Raw genomic sequence first — 22,030 nt, 5'->3', positions numbered from 1 at the left:
CCCACCGAGGTGCCAGTGACTGGGCTGCTGAGGCGAGAAGAGTGGGATTGGTCTATGGTGGTCGACCCCCTTTCATCCGCTCTCCCAGCCCAGTGAGGGTGCATGCCACTGAGGCACACACACCATGACCACGGGGCGTACACCAGCTGAGACCAGGCTAGACCTGGAGGACATAGAGGAGCAGGGGATCCCTCCAGGCAGACACACTGTAGAGGGACTACTGGAGGAAGTAGTGGAGGTAGAGGCAGAGGAACCAGCTCAGGAGGAGGACTCCACCCACAGTGACATTAGGTTTCTGGTCAAGAACAGGGACCCAAGGGGAGTCAACAAGTATCTAAAGGTAACTGACACACACAGCAGCACAGCCCGGTAAACAGTGAGGTACAGTGCCTTGCAAAAGTATTCATCCCCTTTGGCATTTTTTCCTATTTTGTTGCATTAAAACCTGTAATTGAAATGGATTTTTATCTAGATTTCATGTAATGGACATACACAAAATAGTCCAAATTGGTGAAGTGAAATGAAAAAAAAAATACTTGGTTCAAAAGAGTAACAAAGTAAATAAATGGAAAAGTGGGACGTGCATATGTATTCACCCCCTTTGCTATGAAGCCCCTAAATAAGATCTGGTGCAACCAATTACCTTCAGAAGTCACATAATTAGTTAAATACAGTCCACCTGTGTGCAATCTAAGTGTCACATGATCTCAGTATATATACAGCTGTTCTGAAAGGCCCCAGAGTCTGCAACACCGCTAAGCAAGGGGCACCACCAAGCTAGCGGCACCATGAAGACCAAGGAGCTCTCTAAACAGGTCAGGGACAAAGTTGTGGAGAAGTACAGATCAGGGTTGGGTTATAAAAAATATCTACAACTTTGATCATCCCCGGAGCACCATTTACGCCATTATAAAATATGTTAAAGAATATGGCACCACAACAAACCTGCCAAGAGAGGGCCGCCCACCAAAACTCATGGACCAGACAAGAAGGGCATCAATCAGAGAGGCAACAAAGAGACAAATGATAACCCTGAACGAGCTGAAAAGCTCCACAGCAGATATTAGAGTATCTGTCCATACGACCACTTTAAGCCACACACTCCACAGAGCTGGGCTTTATGAAAGAGTGGCCAGAAAAAAAGTCATTGCTTAAAGAAGAAAATAAGCAAACACGTTTGGTATTTGCCAAAAGGCATGTGGGAGACTCCCCAAACATATGGAAGAATTTTTGCTTTTTGTCCATCAAGGAAAACGCTATGTCTGGCGCAAACCCAACATCTCCCATCACCCCGAGAATACCATTCACACTGTGAAGCATGGTGGTGGCAGCATCAATCATGCTGTGGGGATGTTTTTCACCGTTGGGGACTGGGAAAACTGGTCGGAATAGAAGGATTGATGGATGGCGCTGAATACAGGAAAATTATTGAGGGAAACCTGTTTCAGTCTCCCAGAGATTTGAGACTGGGACGGAGGTTCACCTTCCAGCAGTACAATGACCCTAAGCATACTGCTAAAGCAACACTAGAGTGGTTTAAGGGGAAACATTTAAATATCTTGGAATGGCCAAAGCTCAGCCCTCAATCCAATTGAGAATCTGTGGTATGACTTAAAGATTGCTGTACACCAGCGGAACCCATCCAAATTGAAGGAGCTGGAGCAGTTTTGCCTTGAAGAATGGGCAAAGATCCCAGTAGCTAGATGTGCCAAGCTTATAGAGACATACCCCAAGATACTTGCAGCTGTAATTGCTGCAAAAGGTGGCTCTACAAAGTATTGACTTTGGGAGGGTTATGCACGCTCAAATTTTCTGTTTTTTTGTCTGATTTCTTGTTTGTTTCACAATTAAAAATATTTTTCATCCTCAAAGTGTTAGACATGTTGTGTAAATCAAATTATACAAACCCCTCAAAAATCTATTTTCATTACAGGTTGTAAGGCAACAAAATAGGAAAAATTCCAAGGGGGTGAATACTTTCGCAAGCCAATGTAAAGTGGAGGTTTAGACAGATTGTACTCTGTGGGAGATAAAAGCACTACATGTGTTTGCACATACTCCACACACAGTACCACACATCCTCTGTCTGTTGACTCCAGATAACGGAAGGGGAGGTTTAAACACAGGGACGAAGTAAGAGAGACACTATGGAAACAATCACATAATGATGTTCTGACATACTCTGGAAATGTTATAGTTGAGATAGGAACTCATTTGGAAAGATTTTGGTCGCATACATAGTGCTGTGTACACCATGAGCCGTTAATGGTCGACTTGTTATGTAATGTCTATATAATGTATACATTGTTCAGTGGTATGGATTAACTGCCTAGCATTTTATTGAGATGAGCACTCGTTTATCTTAATTCCCATATCTTTAATGATACACTGGACATACATCTGGAGGCAATAGGAAGGGAGATCTGCCATCCAACGAAGTGGAATCTGATGTTGGAAAGCAGTGTGTTGAGCGATGCTGACCTTGTGTGGCCACAGTTAGAACAGTGCCTTGTATGTCATCTCAAAGATCAGTACTCCTTTCCCACTTCAAGGCTCTATTCAATCTGTATTGCTGAAGTGTTACAGATTGGGCGATAGCAATGTAAAGGTCATTGCCGATTGAGCTGACATATGCAGCGTTTACTGTGAATGCCGTCTCTGCTAAAATGGGAACGTTGACTTTAAATTTGAATCACACAGTAATGCTGAACTTCAGTGATACAGATTGAATAGAGCCTTAAGTCTCATTGTAATGTGGTTACTTCAGTAAGTGCTACAATGGTTCTATGGTTCCCCTGCATCCAAGTTCTGAATGTTATTGGTGAGAAAATACAGTTTTTATGGAGAACCTCCTTTTTCTGACCATACCTATACATAGACCTTCACTAAAGCCCCATGCTAAAGAGAGCTTCCACCAGGCCGTGCCCAGACTGACTGTAGACTCTGTGTCTCCTGAGGTGACCTTTGAGGACGTGATAGCAGAGCCCCCCTCGGTGCGGAGCTTCGATAAGGTGTGGCTGTGGAGCCACGCCCTATTTGAGGTGTCCCGTCTCTGGTTCTACCGGCTGATCTCCCTCCTCCTGGCCGTGCCCGTCTCTCTGGTAGCAGGGATCCTCTTCGCTGTCTTCAGCTGCCTACATATCTGGTGGGTCCTCTCACCTTTGAAGTCCTTTGACGTGATCTACTCAATGTTTTCAGTTAGTGCTTGATGGAGTTGAACGATGTGCTTGGGGTTTCAATGCATGGTGTATAGTATAAGGGCTCTATTCAATCCGTATTGTGGATGTTCAGCTTTACAGCGAGATTTAAATTTAAAGGGCAATGTTGCCACTTTAGCAGAGACTGCATTCACGGTAAACACTGCATACAGTATGTCGGCTCAATCGGAAATTACCTTTACATTTCTATCGTGGAATCTGTAACGATTCAGCTTTACAGATTGAATATAGCCCTAAATGATCTTAAAGTGACATTGACCTAGCCTGTTTATGCTCACTCTTTGTCTGTTTGTCTGTTTCCAGGCTGATCATGCCCTTTATTCAGCTCTTCCTGATCAACATGCACTGGGTTCAGACTGTGTGGGGCAGTGTATTGGACATCGCCATCGCTCCCTTCTTTAAGAGTATGGGGAAGTGCTGCAGTAGCATCAATGTCCGACTGGCCAGGGACTGATGTTGGGCTCTGCCACCTTCTATGGGAGTGTGGAGGGAGTGTGGATGGAGTGGGCTGGGTTGGGTTGATGCACACTACATATGAACTGTTTGTTTGCAATCATGTCTCAATCTCTAAGAAAAATAATGTTGCTGCCTTCTACTCTGCAAAGAACAAATTTAAAAAAGTAGAACTTGTAATTGTTTAGTAAATATATGAAATGAAGTTACGTGAATTAGACAGTATCTAAAAAAATATGTAATTTATGTGTTTTCTATTTTGCTTAGTACATTCAGAACTGTTATTGGTAATGTACTATCGTACTCAATTGAATCTCTAAACCACAACTTGAAAGAAAGTTGTTAGCAATTTAGATTAAACATAATGCAGCACAGACACGTGCACGCGCACACACACGTACATGCACACACCCAATCACACACACAAATTCCACATGCTGGTGTAAAGGAAAAATTCCTCCTGACAGAACAGATTATGTGGCCAGTGATGCATGTTTTTCCCCAGTAAAATAGGGGTATGGAATTACATTTCCTCCACTGACTGGCCAATTATTTTTCTGTCTCAGGAAAATAATGGTTCAGGCTCTAAAAATGAATGCTATTTCTTTGTTCCAGAGTGGTTGTCAAGAGATTGTGTAAATTCTGCTGATCTGATGCATCCTCTTAACCGAGGTGCCGTAATGACTGGTTGTGTGATCTAGTTGTGCCTGTTAGAATTTAGAATCCAGGTAGATTCAAAGCTCAGTTTGGGATTAAAATCTATCTGCCCATGTTTAGTAGAACAGAAGTAAGAGCATAGTTGCAGGTTCTAAAATTGGCTCAAACTGAGATACTAATTTGTTTCTGGACCTACCTACAGTATAGGCTTAGGCAATTATACCTGCAAATTGCTCTAGCAAATTGCTCTAGCAGTTCAAATTATGCAAATGCACACTACCGTACGCACTCATTGGGATTTCTAGCCTTTCGCAAACACTGCAATTCTCTGGAGCATGGATCTGTTCGGAGATATAGTAGGCGAAAGGGCCAAACTTGTGAAGCAACTCCTTTTGTGATACATTTGGTTCATTTTCAAGGGAAATTGCAGTGACACGTACATATACCCCGGGGATACATTCTTCAACTTCAACTGGGATTGCAATAAAAAACTTTAGTTATCTGATGGACCGTACTGTTCTGTAAAGAAGTCAACAGCAATGTCAAAACATCTAGGAATCTTAGATGACCAATTGTACTGCTTTGCTTAGTGTTTTCTCCTTTGCCATCTGTCTGTCTGGCTATTTATCTACCTACCTACCTGAATGTCTGTCTGTCTGTCTGTCTGTCTGTCTGTCTGTCTGTCTGTCTGTCTGTCTGTCTGTCTGTCTGTCTGTCTGTCTGTCTGTCTGTCTGTCTGTCTGTCTGTCTGTCTGTCTGTCTGTCTGCCTGTCTGTCTGCCTGTCTGTCTGTCTGTCTGCCTGCCTGTCTGTCTGTCTGTCTGTCTGTCTGTCTGTCTGTCTGTCTGTCTGTCTGTCTGTCCGTCCGTCCGTCCGTCTGTCTCTCGCTTGTCTGCCTGCCTGTAGGTCTGTGTTGTGTGCCAGCTGTCTATCTGTCTGTCGGTCTGTCTGTCTGTCTGTCTGTCTGTCTGTCTGTCTGTCTGTCTGTCTGTCTGTCTGTCTGTCTGTCTGTCTGTCTGTCTGTCTGTCCGTCCGTCTGTCTGTCTCTCGCTTGTCTGCCTGCCTGTAGGTCTGTGTTGTGTGCCAGCTGTCTATCTGTCTGTCGGGCAGGACCTGCTGCAGTCAATTTACAGTACTGACACACAGGAGACACAGACGGGTGCACTGTGACACTCAGGGATCTATTTCTATCCCTTCTACTCCTATGTGCCCCGACCCCCAGACCCCGGCCCCCAGCCCCACTCCTCCTCTCACACCATGCTGAGAATATACTCCTCTAATTGGATTGGCTCCTGCTCACACGCACTCTGATCCCATTCCACCACTCTCGCTCCTTCTCTCCCTTTCTCCCTCTCTCTGTCTCTCTGTCCAAAGGGAAATGGGGCAGGGAACATTATCAAGCCACTGCTCTGCTGTAAAGTCACACTTCATCCATGCAGTCTTTTTTGCATACTACTGGACAGTGTCTGTGATGTAGATAAATAGCAACAGGTTTACAATAGTGATAATCTGCTATTACTGTTACTTGCTTAGCTTCCTCTTCTTTCCCCCTCCTCTTCCTCCCTATTTTCCATATCATCATAATGTATCTATGGTCTTGTTTATGCAACAAGCAAATATAGAATGTAATGACTGATTGGGACAACTGAAACAAGGAATCCTACAGTAAATCAGATAATCCATTTATTTTGAGAGAGTATTGACTTTTATAGGGAATGTATAATGATGTCATAATTTCAAATAATGTGCATGTGCATAATGTGCATGTGAGAGTGACCACTATTTTTGGGGTCCACTGTGGGTCATAAGGCCCGGGGGGTGTGGTATACGGCCAATAAACCATGGCTAAGGGCTGTTCTTATGCACAATGCAATGCGGAGTGCAGGGATACAGCTCTTAGCCGTGGTATATTGTCCATATACCACAAACCCCAGAGATACCTTATTGCTATTATAAACTGATTACCAATGTAAATGTCATACCGGTGGTATACTTTCAGCCAATCAGCATTCAGGGCTTGAACCAACCAGTTTATAAATAGGCTTATTGTTAATTTTATGGGGTCAAATCTGCTTACTCATGGTAATCTTGAACTAGTTAATCAAAACATTTGTATTTATTTGAACATATTATTTTCTTCACCTTGAAATTGGGAAATAGTTACAATTGTGATGTAGGCTAGGTTTTATAGTAGATCAGTGAGAAAAAACGTAGTCATGCATTTAAATTCCATATAAGGCAGCAAAATGTGAGACTTGTGCCAGGGGTTGTACTGTACATTTCCAATAGTCACAGTGTGCATGTCAACATCACAGGGTTGTTTCACTTCAGAACCTTATCACGGGTCAGATAAGGACGGTGGTTGCTATGACATTAGTTTCTTGTTTTTCGAACAACATTACTGTATCTTTATTGTTATTTATCATCTTTGAAAGTTATTCAATGTATCTTCCTACATTTGTTGATTAAGGCAGGTAAAACTGAGGTTTTAACTTTGAAGAAGTGACTATACAAAACATTTGTAGTGAGGAGAGTAACCAGCATGTTTTCTGGGACACTAGTTGTCATATTTGGTCTCTTAGCCTACTGGTCATTCTGTATTATATTACGTAACTATCCATGTAAGTCTGGTAAAGTGCTGCAGTACAAATGCAGGTGAATAAGAGAAGCAATGGGAGGAAGAAAGCAAGAAGACAACAGCTGAGGTTGGAGCTCTGGCTTGTTTTTTTGTACTGTTCCAACCATCGTCAGCTTCCTCTTGAGGAGCTCCTGTCCCAGCTTGTGCGAAGTCAAAAAGTTAGCGCATGTGATGTTGTGGCCACTGGGTCCCTGTGTCATGTTCAGGACAACCCGCGTCCCTTGATTCTTGTCAGGGACTCTGCAATCTGGCTTCCCCATATACACTTGCAAGTTCCACGCATATGATGAAGCAGCATCACAGGCAGTCCAGATCTATATTCCAAATTTTGTGGATTTAGACGGTATGTACTGTCTGAAGGGGCAGCGGCCCCTAAATGGCAAGCTGCTCATCAACAGTAATGTTGGGCCCTGGGTTGTAAAACAGGCGAAGCGGATAATCCTGGAAATAATGTGGAAGTTTTCCAGAGACATTGTTGCATGGAAAAGTTATCTGCCAGTTTCTGCATCCCACAGGGATTCTGTGGATTCCCCTTTGGATCTGAAAACACCATCAAGGATAAGGACCCCAAAGTATGCATGTAAATTAGTTTGGTCCATCTCCTTCCATCTCTCTCCAAAAACACACCTTCCCTCCAGATTAGTGCAGTCCAGAATGATTTTCTGGATGGTGTCTGGGATAAAAGAAGACTTTATGTCCTGCACATGAGTAACATGAGTAACATGAGTAACAGCCATCCTCTTCGGCCCTGGTTGCATCCTTATCATATTAGAAGCCATGCAGGGTGGCTAATTCTTTGGGCAAGAAGACCATTACATTTCACAATGTTTCGACATCCATATTTCTCCTGCAGGCTGCTGATTAGCTGGTTGCTGATGGGCTGGTCCTGGGGCTGGCTGAGGGTCAATCTCATCCTCTTCTTCCACCTCACTGTCAGTCTCCGAATTGACAGACATGATCCTCATATTTGGAAAATTCTTCATTTTCCAAAGTGGAAGACATTCCTTCCACACTAGCTTCTCTCTCTGCAAAAAAAATTCTAAGGCTCTCTGAGCAGAGATTCTTTTGCCATGCTAATTATTTCTTGGTAAGGAGCCACACATGCAAAGCTGTTTATTGGTTGTGTCCCTCCCTCAATTTGTTCCTGGCTGGGCTGGTGAATACTGAATTTAAAAAAAATGTATTGAAATAATGTATCAAAATAATGTATTGTAATAACATTGTGCAGGTTCCTGCAAGACATTGCGTAGTTTCACACACTACAAAGGGTAAAGAGTGTGAGAAAAGCGGGAGACAGGCAGGTTCTTGGTGCTATGTTGAAACAGCAGGCCCAGGGAGGAGGAAGAACAGAGTGAAGGCATACAGCAAACCTTTTTGTTACATTTGAACTTGTTTACACCTACACACACTTTTTTTATTACCCTCGGATTCAGTGGACTCGAACACCACCTATGTAATATAAATGTGTAGGGGTGCACACTGTGCACTCAATGAAAATATGTTATTTTACATGTTCTTCACAGAAAATGAGCCAAGGCCAATGAGTCTCAGGTTGAAAGAAGTATTAATTGTATCATTTTCTTCTAATATACATTGAAAATGGGTCCCACAGACCCGAACACCACACAAGGGTCAACACATAGTTATTGTAACACCTCATCGGGCAGACATCAGATTAACATCCAATTGGTTACTATTTGATTTTGTAACCATTGACAATCATTGATTGATCATCAAAATTCTTGGTCCGGTTAAGTTTATGGGCCCACTTTTCACAACAACAACAAAATATGCCATATTGTCAAACATCTTGAGGCCATAATACACACCAGTGAAAAGTCTGGACACACCTTCTCATTCAAGGGTTTTTCTTTATGTTTACTATTTGCTCTATTGTATAATAATAGTGAAGACATCAAAACTATGAAATCACACATACAGAATCATGTAGTAACCAAAAAAGCGCTAAACAAATGAAAATATATTTTAGATTGTATATTCTTCAAAGTAGCCACCCTTTGCCTTGATGACAGCTTGGCAAACTCTTGGCATTATCTCAACCAGCTTCACCTGGAATGCTTTTCATTCACTCACTCATTCATTCATTCATTCCAACTCATCCCAAACCATCTCAATTGGGTTGAGGTCAGGTGATTGTGGAGGCCAGGTCATCTGATGCAGCACTCCATCACTCTCGTTTTTGGTCAAATAGCCCTTACATCGCCTGGAGGCGTGTTGGGTCATTGTCCTGTTGAAAATATGTGATAGTAATAGTGATAGTACCACTAAGCTCAAATCGCTGCAGAATGCTGTGGTAGCAATGCTGGTTAAGTGTCCCTTGAACTGTAAATAAATCACCAACAGTGTCACGAGCAAAGCACCACCACACCATCACACCTCCTCCTCCATGCTTCAAGGTAGGAACCACACATGCAGAGATCATCCGTTCACCTACTCAGCGTCTCACAAAGACAAGGCGGTTGGAACCAAAAATCTCAAATGTGGACAGATTTCCACAGGTCTAATGTTCATTGCTCGTGTTTCTTGGCCCAAGCAAGTCTCTTCTTATTATTGCTGTCCTTTAGTAGTGGTTTCTTTGCATCAATTCAACCATGAAGGCCTGATTCACGCAGTCTCCTGAACAGTTGATGTTGAGATGTGTCTGTTACTTGAACTCTGTGAAGCATTTATTTGGGCTGCAATTTCTGAGGCTGGTGACTCTAATTGACTTATCCTCTGCAACAGAGGTAACTCTGGGTCTTCCTTTCCGGTGACGGTCCTCACGAGAGCCAGTTTCCTCATAGCGCTTGATGGTTTTTGCGACTGCACTTGAAGAAACTTTCAAAGTTATTGACATTTTCCGTATTGACTGACCTTCATGTCTTAAAGTAATGATAGACTGTCATTTCTCTTTGCTAATTTGAGCTGTTCTTGACATAATATGGACTTGGCCTTTTACCAAATACGGCTATCTTCTGTATACCACACATACCTTGTCACAACACAACTGATTGTCTCAAATGCATTAAGAAGGAAAGATTTCATAAATGTACTTTTAACAAGGCACACCTGTTAATTGAAATGCATTCCAGATGACTACCACATGAAGCTGTTTGAGAGAATGCCAAGCGTGTGCAAAGCTGTCATCAAGGCAAAGGGTGGCTACTTTGAAGAATCTCAAATATGAAATATATTTTGATTTGTTTACTACATGATTCCATATGTGTTATTTCATAGTTTTGATGTCTTCACCACTATTCTACAATGTAGAACATTTTACAAATAAACCCTGTAATGAGTAGGTGTGTCCAAACCTTTGACTGGTACTGTATATAATATGCACGAAACAAAAATATAAACGCAACATGTAAATTCATGGTCCCATGTTTCATGAGCTGAAATAAAAGATCCCAGAAATGTTCCATATGCACAAAAAAGCTTATTTATCTGACATTTTGTGAACAAATTTGATTACATCCCTGTTAGGTATAATTTTTCCTTTGCCAAGATAATCCATCCACCTGACAGGTGTGGCCGATTAACAAGCTGATTAAACAGCATGATCATCACACAGGTGCACCTTACGCTGGGGACAATAAAAGGCCACTCTGACATGTGCAGTTTTGTCACACAACACAATGCCACAGATATTTCACGTTTTGCAATCCACAGGCCACAATCAACAGCCTGATCAACACTATGCGAAGGAGATGTGTCATGCTGCATGTGGCAAATGGTGGTTACAGCTGATACTAACGGGTTTTCTGATCAATTTTATTCAAAGATCTGTGACCAACAGATCCCTGATTAGGGCATAATTAGGGCATAATTTATTTATTTCAATTGACAGATTTCTTTATATGAACTGTAACCATGCAAATCTTTGACATTATTGTAGGTTGCGTTTGTATTTTCATTCAGTTTACATAATATAATGACATTAACTGTACTGTAGCATCTTTCATATGCACCCATTAACACCCATAATTGTCCTAGGAAAGCAGAGATAATTTGTGCAGGATTATAGTACAGTATAGATACAAAATGCTGGGTTCACTCAAGTAACATGTTGCGTTCTCAACAGTAATCTCACATTGCACACAGTGACATTACAGATCCCAATGACTGATCAGTGTTGCAGAATCTGATGGAAATGAACACAAACATGACCTGACATGACTTGCAGATGATATCTCAAGCAGAACTTCTCAACATCTCTGTTTATAAGGCCCTACATTTTGACTGAGAAGACACCTGAACTTTCTGAATACTTTTTGAGGAAGGCAGAGGTCATCTTCTCTCTGCTGACTTTGGTAAGGATATTTATGATTTTGGTGTTTTACTCATAACAAAGCTATGCATGCCACAAATAGATCAAATAGATTTCTACCCGTCGCTTTCAAAACATTGTAGAAGTGAAATAATAATGCATATATTTTGAATGGACTTATTTTATTGTGCATAAATCTGTGATATACTGTATATTCTGAGTAACACACTGTGTTGGTATAACTCTGTACATGAAAAGAACTGCAGTGAGACTACCAGAGCACCACCATTGTCCAGGTCATCATGGGAGTCATGACTGTGTCTGTTCTTTTCTGTGTCCTCCTCACCTTCCTGGGGACCGAGGTGACTGGTGAGTGACAGCCATGCTTGAGCTCAATCCCATCTCCACTCCAGATACAGTGTACATAGAAACGTTTTTCCATAATTTCCTCTCAGGATTTTTTTCGTTTGGTTCAATCTGTTATTGTGGTAATTTTGCATGGAACATACAGCTTGCAGGGATCTGAAATATTTGTCTTCTCAGGGAGGTCTCCCCCAAGGTATCCCAATTTACCCAAACCAGTGGAGAGATTTGCAAGAAGATCTGAACCAATTACAGATCTGTACCAGTGTCCATCTGGGTTTTCTCGACCCAACCATTTCTGGAGCACTTGCTACCGTTTCGACAGGAGTTTGAAGTCAACGTCGGAGGCAAATGTAAGTTTCATGACTGATGTTTACTGACATGCATCCCATTTAGAGTGATGATACGTGAGGTGGAAGATAGTTTGTTGTATTGTTCATCCTCAATATATGAATATGAATGAGATGGAACGCCTATATCAATTCAGCTTTATGGATGATACAAATAAAGACAATGAATGAATATGAGAAGTCAATGTCGTGCTCTTGCTTCCTCGTACAGAATGCATGCCGTCAAAGAGGTGGATCCCTTGCTTCTATCACTAACAGTAAGGTGTACGAGTATGCTCTTTCCCTGGTAGACGATGGATATATCTGGGTTGAGGGGAGCCATGAGGTAAAATACCCTATTCCTAGTCCCCAAAGCACTCTAATTTAATATTTATTTTGGTTAATACTGACTACCAATTAAATACTGATGTTAACTTTTCCCTTTTCTCCCTGGCAGTCTGGATTTCCCCAGAAGAACTGGTTGAAAGGCTCTGTGCGTGACCAGAATGGAAAGCATGAGGGCTGCTTGGCATTGGTGAAATTTGGTGGTCAGTATCGCAAACTTATTCTTGTTTTGGTAACAGTAAACAATAGGGGTCTGGTAAAATTACTTTTATAGGGACCACAGATTAACTGTGTTCATATAGTTGTGCCACAACTGTCTAGACAAATGTGCTCTGGAACCCCACTTCGTGGAACCCCAAGTAGAATGATCTACGGGCTGGATTCAATCCGTATTGCAAACGTGCAGAGGAACATCTGCGTTAAAACTCCATTTAAATTTAAACTCAATGTTCCCTTGTTCGCAGAGAATGCATTCATGGTAAATGCTGCATATGTCATCTCAATCAGAAATTACCTTTACATTTTAACTCGGATGTTCTGCGATACGTTCCACAATACTTCCACGATACGTTGAGCAGGAGTACAATGTCGATTCACTCCATAGTGGGTTTTTATAGTGGTAGAGGAGCTCCTCTGGTTAAATACAGAATGAGAAAGTTCTGTCATTTTCGTCAGTCCCATTCAGTGAAGGGTCAACAGCCGTACGTACCTGTTGTCCATGGTCATTGTTCTTCTGTTCTGCCTTGCCCTGAAACTCACAAGGACATTCTCCTTTACAGAAAAAACAGGTTTTGATGATATCAGCTGTTCCGGATTGGTCAACACTTTAGTCCTCTCTCTGCGAGATAGAAGCGTCTTAATTCTTCGTGTAAGAAGGCCAAACAGAGAGTGGATTTTGCCAATACTCTCTGTTTTATTTTTCAACTATCGCTCCAAATTGTTCTGAATTGACTTTAAGTCTAATACTCAGAGACAATATCATGAAAAGTGATGTAATGGCTACAGATTCATACATAATGACACATTGATTCAATTGTATTTCACGTGGCCTTTTTTCTACTGAAATTAATACTGGTTTTGCAATGGAATTGTCACTGTAGTATTCTGGAAGCTATCTTGAAGATACTGTACCAAACATGTGGGTACATACAAAAAGGTTTGATTCCCTTACAATCCCATTTCAAGATGAATTATATAATTATGAAAACATACAGTTATTCTCAATACTTACTCTAACGGTGGAAATAGTCTATATCCATTATTTCTGGAACATCTATTGAATTTGTGAACTTGTTGTGCCATGTACATCCCTCCTTGCTTCCTTGCATATCTTTTTGAATAAAAACATTCAGCATCACCCTGTCTCAGCATGATCAACTTATATCACTGTGAAATAAACAACATCAATCAGTAGGGTCATCTCAACCAGCAGCACTTACATAAATAGTATGTGCACTATCTAGTCATATTTTATTGATCATATTTGTTAACATTATTATAAAGTGTTATGATTGTTTTTAATATCTGTGTTCTTGCGTGTACATTGATTGATTGATTAATCTTATGCTACACACAGATAAATAGCATACATTTTTCTAAACAAATCCAATCAGTTAGTTTGATTTATTGCACCTGTTACTGAAATGGTTGTTCCAGTTTAAATGGTTTAGGTAGTCTCCTTATCAACTTTCCTAACCCCGACAGTCATTTCAAATGCAGGTTGCAGGTGAATAAAAATTCAAACTATTGGATGTCCTAACCTTGGCCGGATTCCAATAGGAATTACACTTCACTTTGCAAGCCAGTATAATGTGACTTGCAGGCCTGATGTGGACTGTAAACCAGGACTTTCCTAAAACCACTGCTTTAGGGTCAAATTAGGCCATCAACGTAGGTTCTGATGATATATGTGTTGTAATGTTGTAGAGTTACATTTTAATGATAGCATTCACCTAGGTACTCATTTGTTGCGTGTTTGAATCTCATCATGGACAACTTTAGCGTTTTAGCGAATTAGTAATTTTGCAACTACTTACTACTTTTTAACTACTTTTCAACTGCTTAGAAAGTTAGCTAACCCTCCCCTCCCCTTAACTTGAACCCTTTAACCTAACTCCTAACTCTACCCTTAATCTAAACCCTAACCTTAACCTCTAGCCCAGCTAATGTCAGCCATCTAGTTAACGTTAGCATTAGCCACCTAGCCATCCAGCTAAAGTTAGCCACAACAAATTGGAATTCGTAACATATCATACGTATTGTAAATTTGTTACATATTGTACAAATTGTAATTCGTAACATATAACATGAATTGTAATTCGTAACAGATCATACAAATTGTAATTCTCATATGATACAAAATGTATGATGTACACCCACAAATTAATACATACATACCAAACATAACATATAATACTTTTGAGCGTCCCTGTTGGATGTACTGCCAAATTCTCTAAAACGACGTTGGAGGCGGATTCTGGTGGAGAAATTAACATTCAGTTCTCTGTCAACAGCTCTGATGGACATTCCCGCAGTCAGCATTGCAATTGCACACTCTCTTAAAACTTGAGATATCTGTGGTATTGTGTTGTGTGACAGAGCTGCACATTTTAGAGTGGCCTTTATTCGTCCCCAGCACAAGGTGCAACTGTGTAATGATCATGCTGTTTAATCAGCTTCTTGATATGCCACACCTGTCAGGTGGATGGATTATCTTGGTTTAGGAAAAATGCTCACTAACAGGGATATGAACACATTTGTGCATACAATTTGAGATAAATACATTTTTTGTGTGTATGAAACATTTCTGGGATTTTTTATATCACTTTGCGTTTATATTTTTGTTCAGTGTCAAATCTGCTTACTCGTGGTAGCTAGTCAATGAAATACTTTTACATTTGTCATTTTTAACTAGTTAGTAAAAATATATTTCTACATATTCATATTATATTCTTCACCTTGAAATTGCGAAGTATGATCAGTGGAGGCTAGGTTTTGTAGTAGATCAGTGGAAAAAGGTTAAATTCCATAAAAGGCAACAAAATGTAAGAATTGTGCCAGGGGTTTTACTGTACATTTCCAATAGTCACAGTGTGCATGTCAACATGACAGGGTTGCTTAACTTCAGAACCTTATCTGCACCTGATCACAGGTCAGTTAAGGACATTGGTTGCTACGACTTTAGTTGCTTGTGTTTCGAACAGCATTACTATACAGTATCTGTATAATTTTATTATCATCTTTCGAACATTATTCAATGTATCATCCTACATTTGTTCATTAAGGCAGGTAAAACTAAGGTTTTAACTTTGAAGAAGTTTTCGGGGACACTAGTGGTCATATTTGGTCTCTTAGGCTACTGTTCATTCTGTGTAATATTACATAGCTATCCATGCAAGTCTGGAAAGGTGCTACAGTACAAATGCAGGTGAACATGCGAAGCAATGGGAGGAACAATGTAAGAACAGAAAACTGATGGGTGCTTACTATTTGAAATCTGTGAACCTAGCTAATTATTGAATGATTATTGATTCCATTGAGTTTATGGGCTCAGTTTTCACAACGAGAACAAGAACAAAATATGTTATATTGTCAAACATCTTGGGCCTTAATACCCACTATATAATACCCATTAAACACAATCATTTTCATAAGAAGCAGAGATTATTTGTGCAGGCAGTATAGATACAACATGCTTTGTTCAGTCAAGTAACACATTGCATTCTAAACATTAAAGTCACATTGTACACAACGACATTACAGATCCCAATGACTGATCAGTGTTGCAGAATCTGATGGAAATGAACACAAACATGACCTGACATGACTTGCAGATGATATCTCAAGCAGAACTTCTCAACATCTCTGTTTATAAGGCCCTACATTTGGACTGAGAAGACACCTGAACTTTCTGAATACTTTTTGAGGAAGGCAGAGGTCATCTTCTCTCTGCTGACTTTGGTAAGGATATTTATGATTTTGGTGTTTTACTCATAACAAAGCTATGAATGCAGGATAAACTTGATTTGTACTTGTCACTCATTAAAATGATGTAGAAGTTAAATAATAATGCATATCTTTTGTATGGACTGATTTATACATAGTTATTTAGTTTCTAAGTACACACTGTTGGTATAACTCTGTACATGAAAATAACTGCAGTGAGACCACCAGAGCACCACCATTGTCCAGGTCATCATGGGAGTCATGACTGTGTCTGTTCTTTTCTGTGTCCTCCTCACCATCCTGGGGACCGAGATGACTGGTGAGTGACAGCCATGCTTGAACTCAATCACATTTTCTTTCCAAACACATAGAGCATTTACTCTCAAGATTTTGTTGTTTGATTTCATTTGTTATTGTGGTAATTATTCATGCAACATACAGCTTGCAGGGATGTGAAATATCTGTCTTCTTCTCAGGGAGGTCTCCACCAGGGTATCTGGGATTAGCTGCACCAGTGGAGAGATTTGCCAGAAGGCCCCCACCATGGCCCAATCAGAACCCATGTCCTCCAGGGTTTTCTCGACCCAACCGTTACTGGTGAACTTGCTACCTTTTCGACAACAGTTATTCCTTATTCCTGGAGTACTCTAATTTAATATTTATTTTTATTAGTCAAGGACCTTATGTAACAGTATAACTTTAGACCGTCCCCTCGCCCATACCCGGGCGCGAACCAGGGACCCTCTGCACACATCAACAACAGTCACCTACGAAGCATCGTTACCCATCGCTCCACAAAAGCCGCGGCCCTTGCAGAGCAAGGGGAACTACTACTTCAAGGTCTCAGAGCAAGTGACGTCACCGATTGAAACGCTATTTAGCGACCACCAAGTAGATGCTGACATTGACTTTTCCCTTTTCTCCCTGACAGTCTGGATTTCCCCAGAAGAACTGGATGAGAGGTTCTCAGCGTAACATGAATGGAGAGAGTGAGGACTGATTGGCACTGCTGAAAATCAATAGTCAGTAACACAAACTCACAACCGTCTGGACAAATATACTGTACAACCTTTCTGGAACCCCAAGTATCAGGATCTGTGTGGTCTGTAGATGTTGGGTGAGCAGGAGTACAATTGAATGTTAATACACTCCATCGTGGGGTTTATAGATGTGGAGGAGCTCTGGTTAAATACAGAAATAGATAATTCTGTCATTTTCATTGGCCGCTTTCAGTGAAGGGTAAACAGATGTACCTTTGTTCTGTCTTGCCCTTCAACTCACAAGGACATTCTCCTCTACAGGTGAAGCAGGCTTTGATGACATAAGCTGTTCCAGTATCGTCACCTCTGCCAAAACTCTCTGCAAGATTCATACTTCAATGGACTGACTTTTCCTAGGAGTCCAAACAGAGAGTGCAAAAGGGATTTTGCCAATACTCTCTGATTTTCTTTTTCTAGTATTGTACAAAATTGTTCTGAGTTTGATTTAAGTTGAGTACATATAATGAAAGGTGACGCAATGGCTACAGATACATACATAATGATACATTGATTCAATTGTATTTTTGAAAGCAGAGTAAATACTTGATTAAACAAGGGATACAACGAATATTTGAAAGCATGTGCTTCCACACAGGTGTGGTTCCTGAGTTAATTAAGCAATTAACATCCCATCATGGTTAGGGTCATGTATAAAATGCTGGGCAGGCCATTATTTTGGCTACCATGGTTATGCCCCATAGAATCCACAGGGCACGAATGGTCACTGAATGGTTTGATGAACATGAAAACGATATAAACCATATGTCATGGCCGTCTCAGTCAACAGATCTCAACGCAACTGAACACTTATTGGAGATTTGGGAGCGGTGCCTGAGACAGCTTTTTCCACTACCATCAACAAAACACAAACTGATGTAAATTCTCGTGAAAAAATGATGTCGCATCCCTCCAATAGAGTTACAGACACTTGTAGAATCTATGCCAAGGTGCATTGAAGCTCATGGTGGCTCGTGGTGGTCCAACGCCCTGTTAAGATACTTTATGTAGGTAATTCCTTTCAATACATAATCATACTTTGATTCAATTATATTTTGGGTGGTCTTTTTTTTATTGAAAATGATTGTCAGGTTTTGCAATGGAATTGTACAGATGTGGGATCTGAATTTGATCATTATTTTCTTGCTGAGGAAATGCAACTTGTGTTCCACTTTAAAATGTCAGACTTGATTAGCCCTAAAAAAATATGTATCAACCCCTACAAAAAATGGCCATTAAATTATAATCCACATAATAATTAACATTTCCTGTTGCTCCAGGATAATTTTCCTGCTGTAACAAACTGGCTCAAATTAAGGTCTTACATCAGAATTCTGGAAGTTAAGATTCAGTAACAACCATTTACAGTTGAAGTCGAAAGTTTACATACACTTACGTTGGAGTCATTAAAACTAGTTTTTCAACCCCTCCACAAATTTCTTGTTTAACAAACTATGGTTTTGGCTAGTCGATTTGGACATCTACTTTGTGCATGACACAAGTCATTTTTCCAACAATTGTTTACAGACGGATTATTTCACTTATAATTCACTGCATCACACTTCCAGTGGGTCAAAGGTTTACATACACTAAGTTGACTGTGCCTTTAAACAGCTTGGAAAATTCCAGAAAATTATGTCATGGCTTTAGAAGCTGCTGATAGGCTAATTGACATCATTTGAGTCGATTGGAGGTGTTCAAGGCCTACCTTCAAACTCCGTCTTTGCTTGACGGGAAGATCAAAAGAAATCAGCCAAGACCTTAGAAAACAATTGTAGACCTCCTCAAGTCTGGTTCATCCATAGGAGCAATTTCCAAACACCTGAAGGTACCATGTTCATCTGTACAAACAATAGTACGCAAGTATAAACACTATGGGACCACGCAGACGTCATACCGCTCAGGAAGGAGACACGTTCTGTCTCCTAGAGATTTACGTACTGTGGTGCGAAAAGTGCAAATCAATCCCAGAACAACAGCAAAGGACCTTGTGAAGAAGCTGGAGGAAACCGGTACAAAAGTAACTATATCCACAGTAAAAAAGAGTCCTATATCGACATAACCTGAAAGGCCGACCAGCAAGGAAGAAGCCACTGCTCCAAAACTGCCATGGGGACAAAAATCATACTTTTGGAATAAATGTCCTCTGGTCTGATGAAACAAAAATAGAACTGTTCGGCAATAATGACCATCGTTATGTTTGGAGGAAAAAGGGGGACGCTTGTAAAGCCGAAGAACAGCATCATGTTGTGGGCCTGCTTTGCTACAGGAGGGACTGGTGCACTTCACAAAATAGATGGCCTCATGAGGGATGAAAATGATGTGGATATATTGAAGCAACATCTAAAGACATCATTCAGGAAGTTAAAGCTTGGTCGCAAATGGGTCTTCAAAATGGACAATGACTCCAAGCATACTTCCAAAGTTGTGGTAAAGTGGTTTAAGAACAACAAAGTCAAGGTATTGGAGTGGCCATCACAAAACCCTGACCTCAATCCTAGAGAATATAGAACATTTGTGGGCAGAACTGAAAAAGTGTGTGCAAGCAAGGAGGCCTACAAACCTCCTACCAAAACTCATTTACACCAGCTCTGTCAGGAGGAATGGGCCAAAATTCACCCAACTGATTGTTGGAAGCTTGTGGAAGGCTACCGAAACGTTTGACGCAAGTTAAACAATTTAAAGGCAATGCTACCTAATACTAATTGAGTGAATGTAAACGTCTTTGGTTAAGGTGTATGTAAACTTCCGACTTTAACTGTTGAGATATATTTTTATATTGTGGCGCACAAGCCACCTGGGAGAAACTCGTGAAGGCCTGGTGACAGACAGAATCTACATCACACGGTGATGGCTACCTCTGCTGGATGTGCCAGGTCTCGACGGGTCCTCCTAATTGGGGCTAATTGAGGTTGGTGAGTAATCAAGGGGCTGATTGCTCACCAGCCAGCGGGCAGCACACAGGAGGGTTGGAGGTAGACCTTGGAGGACCTCATGGGAGCCGTGGAGATGGACCAGAATACTACTGTTCACGGAGACGCATGCCATGTCTGAGAGCCGTGGGAGGGGATGGAATGAAAACCCCACCACCATGCTCCCCTATCTGACAGTCACCTGGGCTAAAGGACTGCAGCCGGGGAGAGTCGACCTGCTGCTGACGACCCCAGGTTGATGGAGACCACAGGAGGTGTTTTGAGTGTGGCACCCGGGATCGACGGTCACGACACCAATTGAGAAATACCTGAAGGCCACTGCACATAGCCACAGCCAGCCAAAGATTATAGATGTCTGGGAGGTAGAGAGTGAGACTGAGGTGAGTAACACATGACACTACTTCAGCAAAATAATGTTAGCATGTAATACAGAATGAATTTGTATTGATTCATTACTTATTTGTTGTGAGCTTGATTGATGTAATGAAGTTGAGAATCTATTTTTTGGGGCGCTTAAATGTACACACAGGTTCCTCTATTATAGTGCGTTAGGTCAAGGATTCTGCTCTCCTATCTGCATATCTGTGTGTGGGCATTGTTTTCGGCAGGCGGAGTGGTTCAGGGAGAATGACAACCTGGAGAACCGGCGTCTGCTGTGGCACGGCACCAACTTGGCAATGGTTGCGGTCATCTTGAACGGTGGCCTATATAGTCACTTCATGCCCCAGTCAGGGGGCTGCGCAGGCAGGGGCATCTACTTTCCAATCAGGGGCTGATTGGGGAGTTGGTGAGTAATCAAGGGCTGATTGCTCACCAGCTGTACAAGCACCATAAAGCTGCCAGAAGGGCAGGACACAGGGAGGACTGGGGGAAGTAAGGTGACTTCTGTGTAGTTGGAGATGGTGCCCGAGCTAAGACAAGGGAGTTGAGTTGGTGTGCCTGACAGGATACAGCAAGACGGAGCCCAGAATACGGTATCCCGGAGAGGGTCTCATGGGGGAGACCTATCCTTTTCTTTTGATTTATTATTTAATAAACACCCTTGAAACCGAGCTAATCATTCTCTGTCCATGTCTGATCTGTGTAAATGTCTTGACCAAACCCCCTGGTCTGCCACACCCCAAAAATGATTTCCTGATCTTTCTAATATCTCTCAGATATATAGCGAATTCAGAAAGTATTCAGACCACTTAACTTTTCCCACATTAGACTCATTAAAAAAAATAAAAAATAAAAATTCCCGTCGTTTATCTACACATAATACCCATAATATCAAAGCAAAAACAGAAAATATCACATTCGTATAAGTATTCAGACCCTTTACTCAGTACTTTGTTAAAAAACCTTTGACAGCGATTACAGCCTTGAGTCTTCGTTTGTATGACGCTTCAAGCTTGGCAGACTTGTATTTGGGGAGTTTCTACCATTTTTCTCTGCAGATCCTCTCAAGCTCAGTCAGGTTGTATGGGAGCGTTGCTGCACAGCTATTTTCAGGTCTCTCCAGAGATGTTCTATCGGCTCTGGCTGGGCCACTCAGGGACATTCAGAGACTTGTCATTAAGCCATTCCTGCTTATTCTTGGCTGTGTGCTTAGGGTCGTTGTCCTGTTGGAAGGTCAAGCTTTGCCCCAGTCTGAGGTCCTGAGCAGGTTTTCATCAAGGATATCTCTGTGCTTTGCTCCTTTAATCTTTCCCTCAATCCTGACTAGTCTCCCAGTCCCTGCCACTGAAAAACATCCCCACAGCATGATGCTGCCACAACCATGCTTCATTGTAGGGATGGTGCCAGGTTTACTCCAGACATGATGCTTTGCATTCAGGCCAAAGTGTTCAATCTTGGTTTC

At 41.4% G+C, this 22,030-nt stretch overlaps 1 protein-coding gene and 2 long non-coding RNA genes across 3 annotated transcripts in view; all 3 read left to right on the top strand.

Moving 5' to 3' along the window:
• Positions 1–124: 124 nt before the first annotated feature.
• Positions 125–3,688, top strand: LOC135559921 (caveolin-2-like). The gene is made up of 3 exons (XM_065000800.1): positions 125–340; positions 2,958–3,145; positions 3,522–3,688. Exons 1-3 carry the CDS (start codon positions 125–127, stop codon positions 3,670–3,672), a joined length of 555 nt encoding a protein of 184 aa, XP_064856872.1. The 3' UTR covers positions 3,673–3,688.
• A 7,484-nt stretch (positions 3,689–11,172) lies between these two features.
• LOC135560235 (uncharacterized) lies at positions 11,173–13,629 on the top strand. The gene is made up of 6 exons (XR_010458819.1): positions 11,173–11,278; positions 11,494–11,604; positions 11,779–11,951; positions 12,160–12,273; positions 12,385–12,475; positions 13,052–13,629. It is a non-coding gene; the product is annotated as an uncharacterized LOC135560235 (long non-coding RNA).
• Positions 13,630–16,214: 2,585 nt separating this feature from the next.
• LOC135560234 (uncharacterized) overlaps positions 16,215–22,030 on the top strand; it is a 48,493-nt gene continuing 42,677 nt past the window's right edge. Inside the window, exon 1 of the long non-coding RNA XR_010458818.1 lies at positions 16,215–16,232. This is a non-coding gene — a long non-coding RNA (uncharacterized LOC135560234). The remainder of the gene's footprint in view (positions 16,233–22,030) is intronic.

Source organism: Oncorhynchus nerka, linkage group LG15, assembly GCF_034236695.1.
Source record: "Oncorhynchus nerka isolate Pitt River linkage group LG15, Oner_Uvic_2.0, whole genome shotgun sequence".
In the NCBI taxonomy this organism is placed as follows: Eukaryota; Metazoa; Chordata; class Actinopteri; order Salmoniformes; family Salmonidae; genus Oncorhynchus; species Oncorhynchus nerka.
The sequence above is the reverse complement of the archived record's forward strand: the minus strand, read 5'-3'. Positions and strand labels throughout refer to the sequence as shown.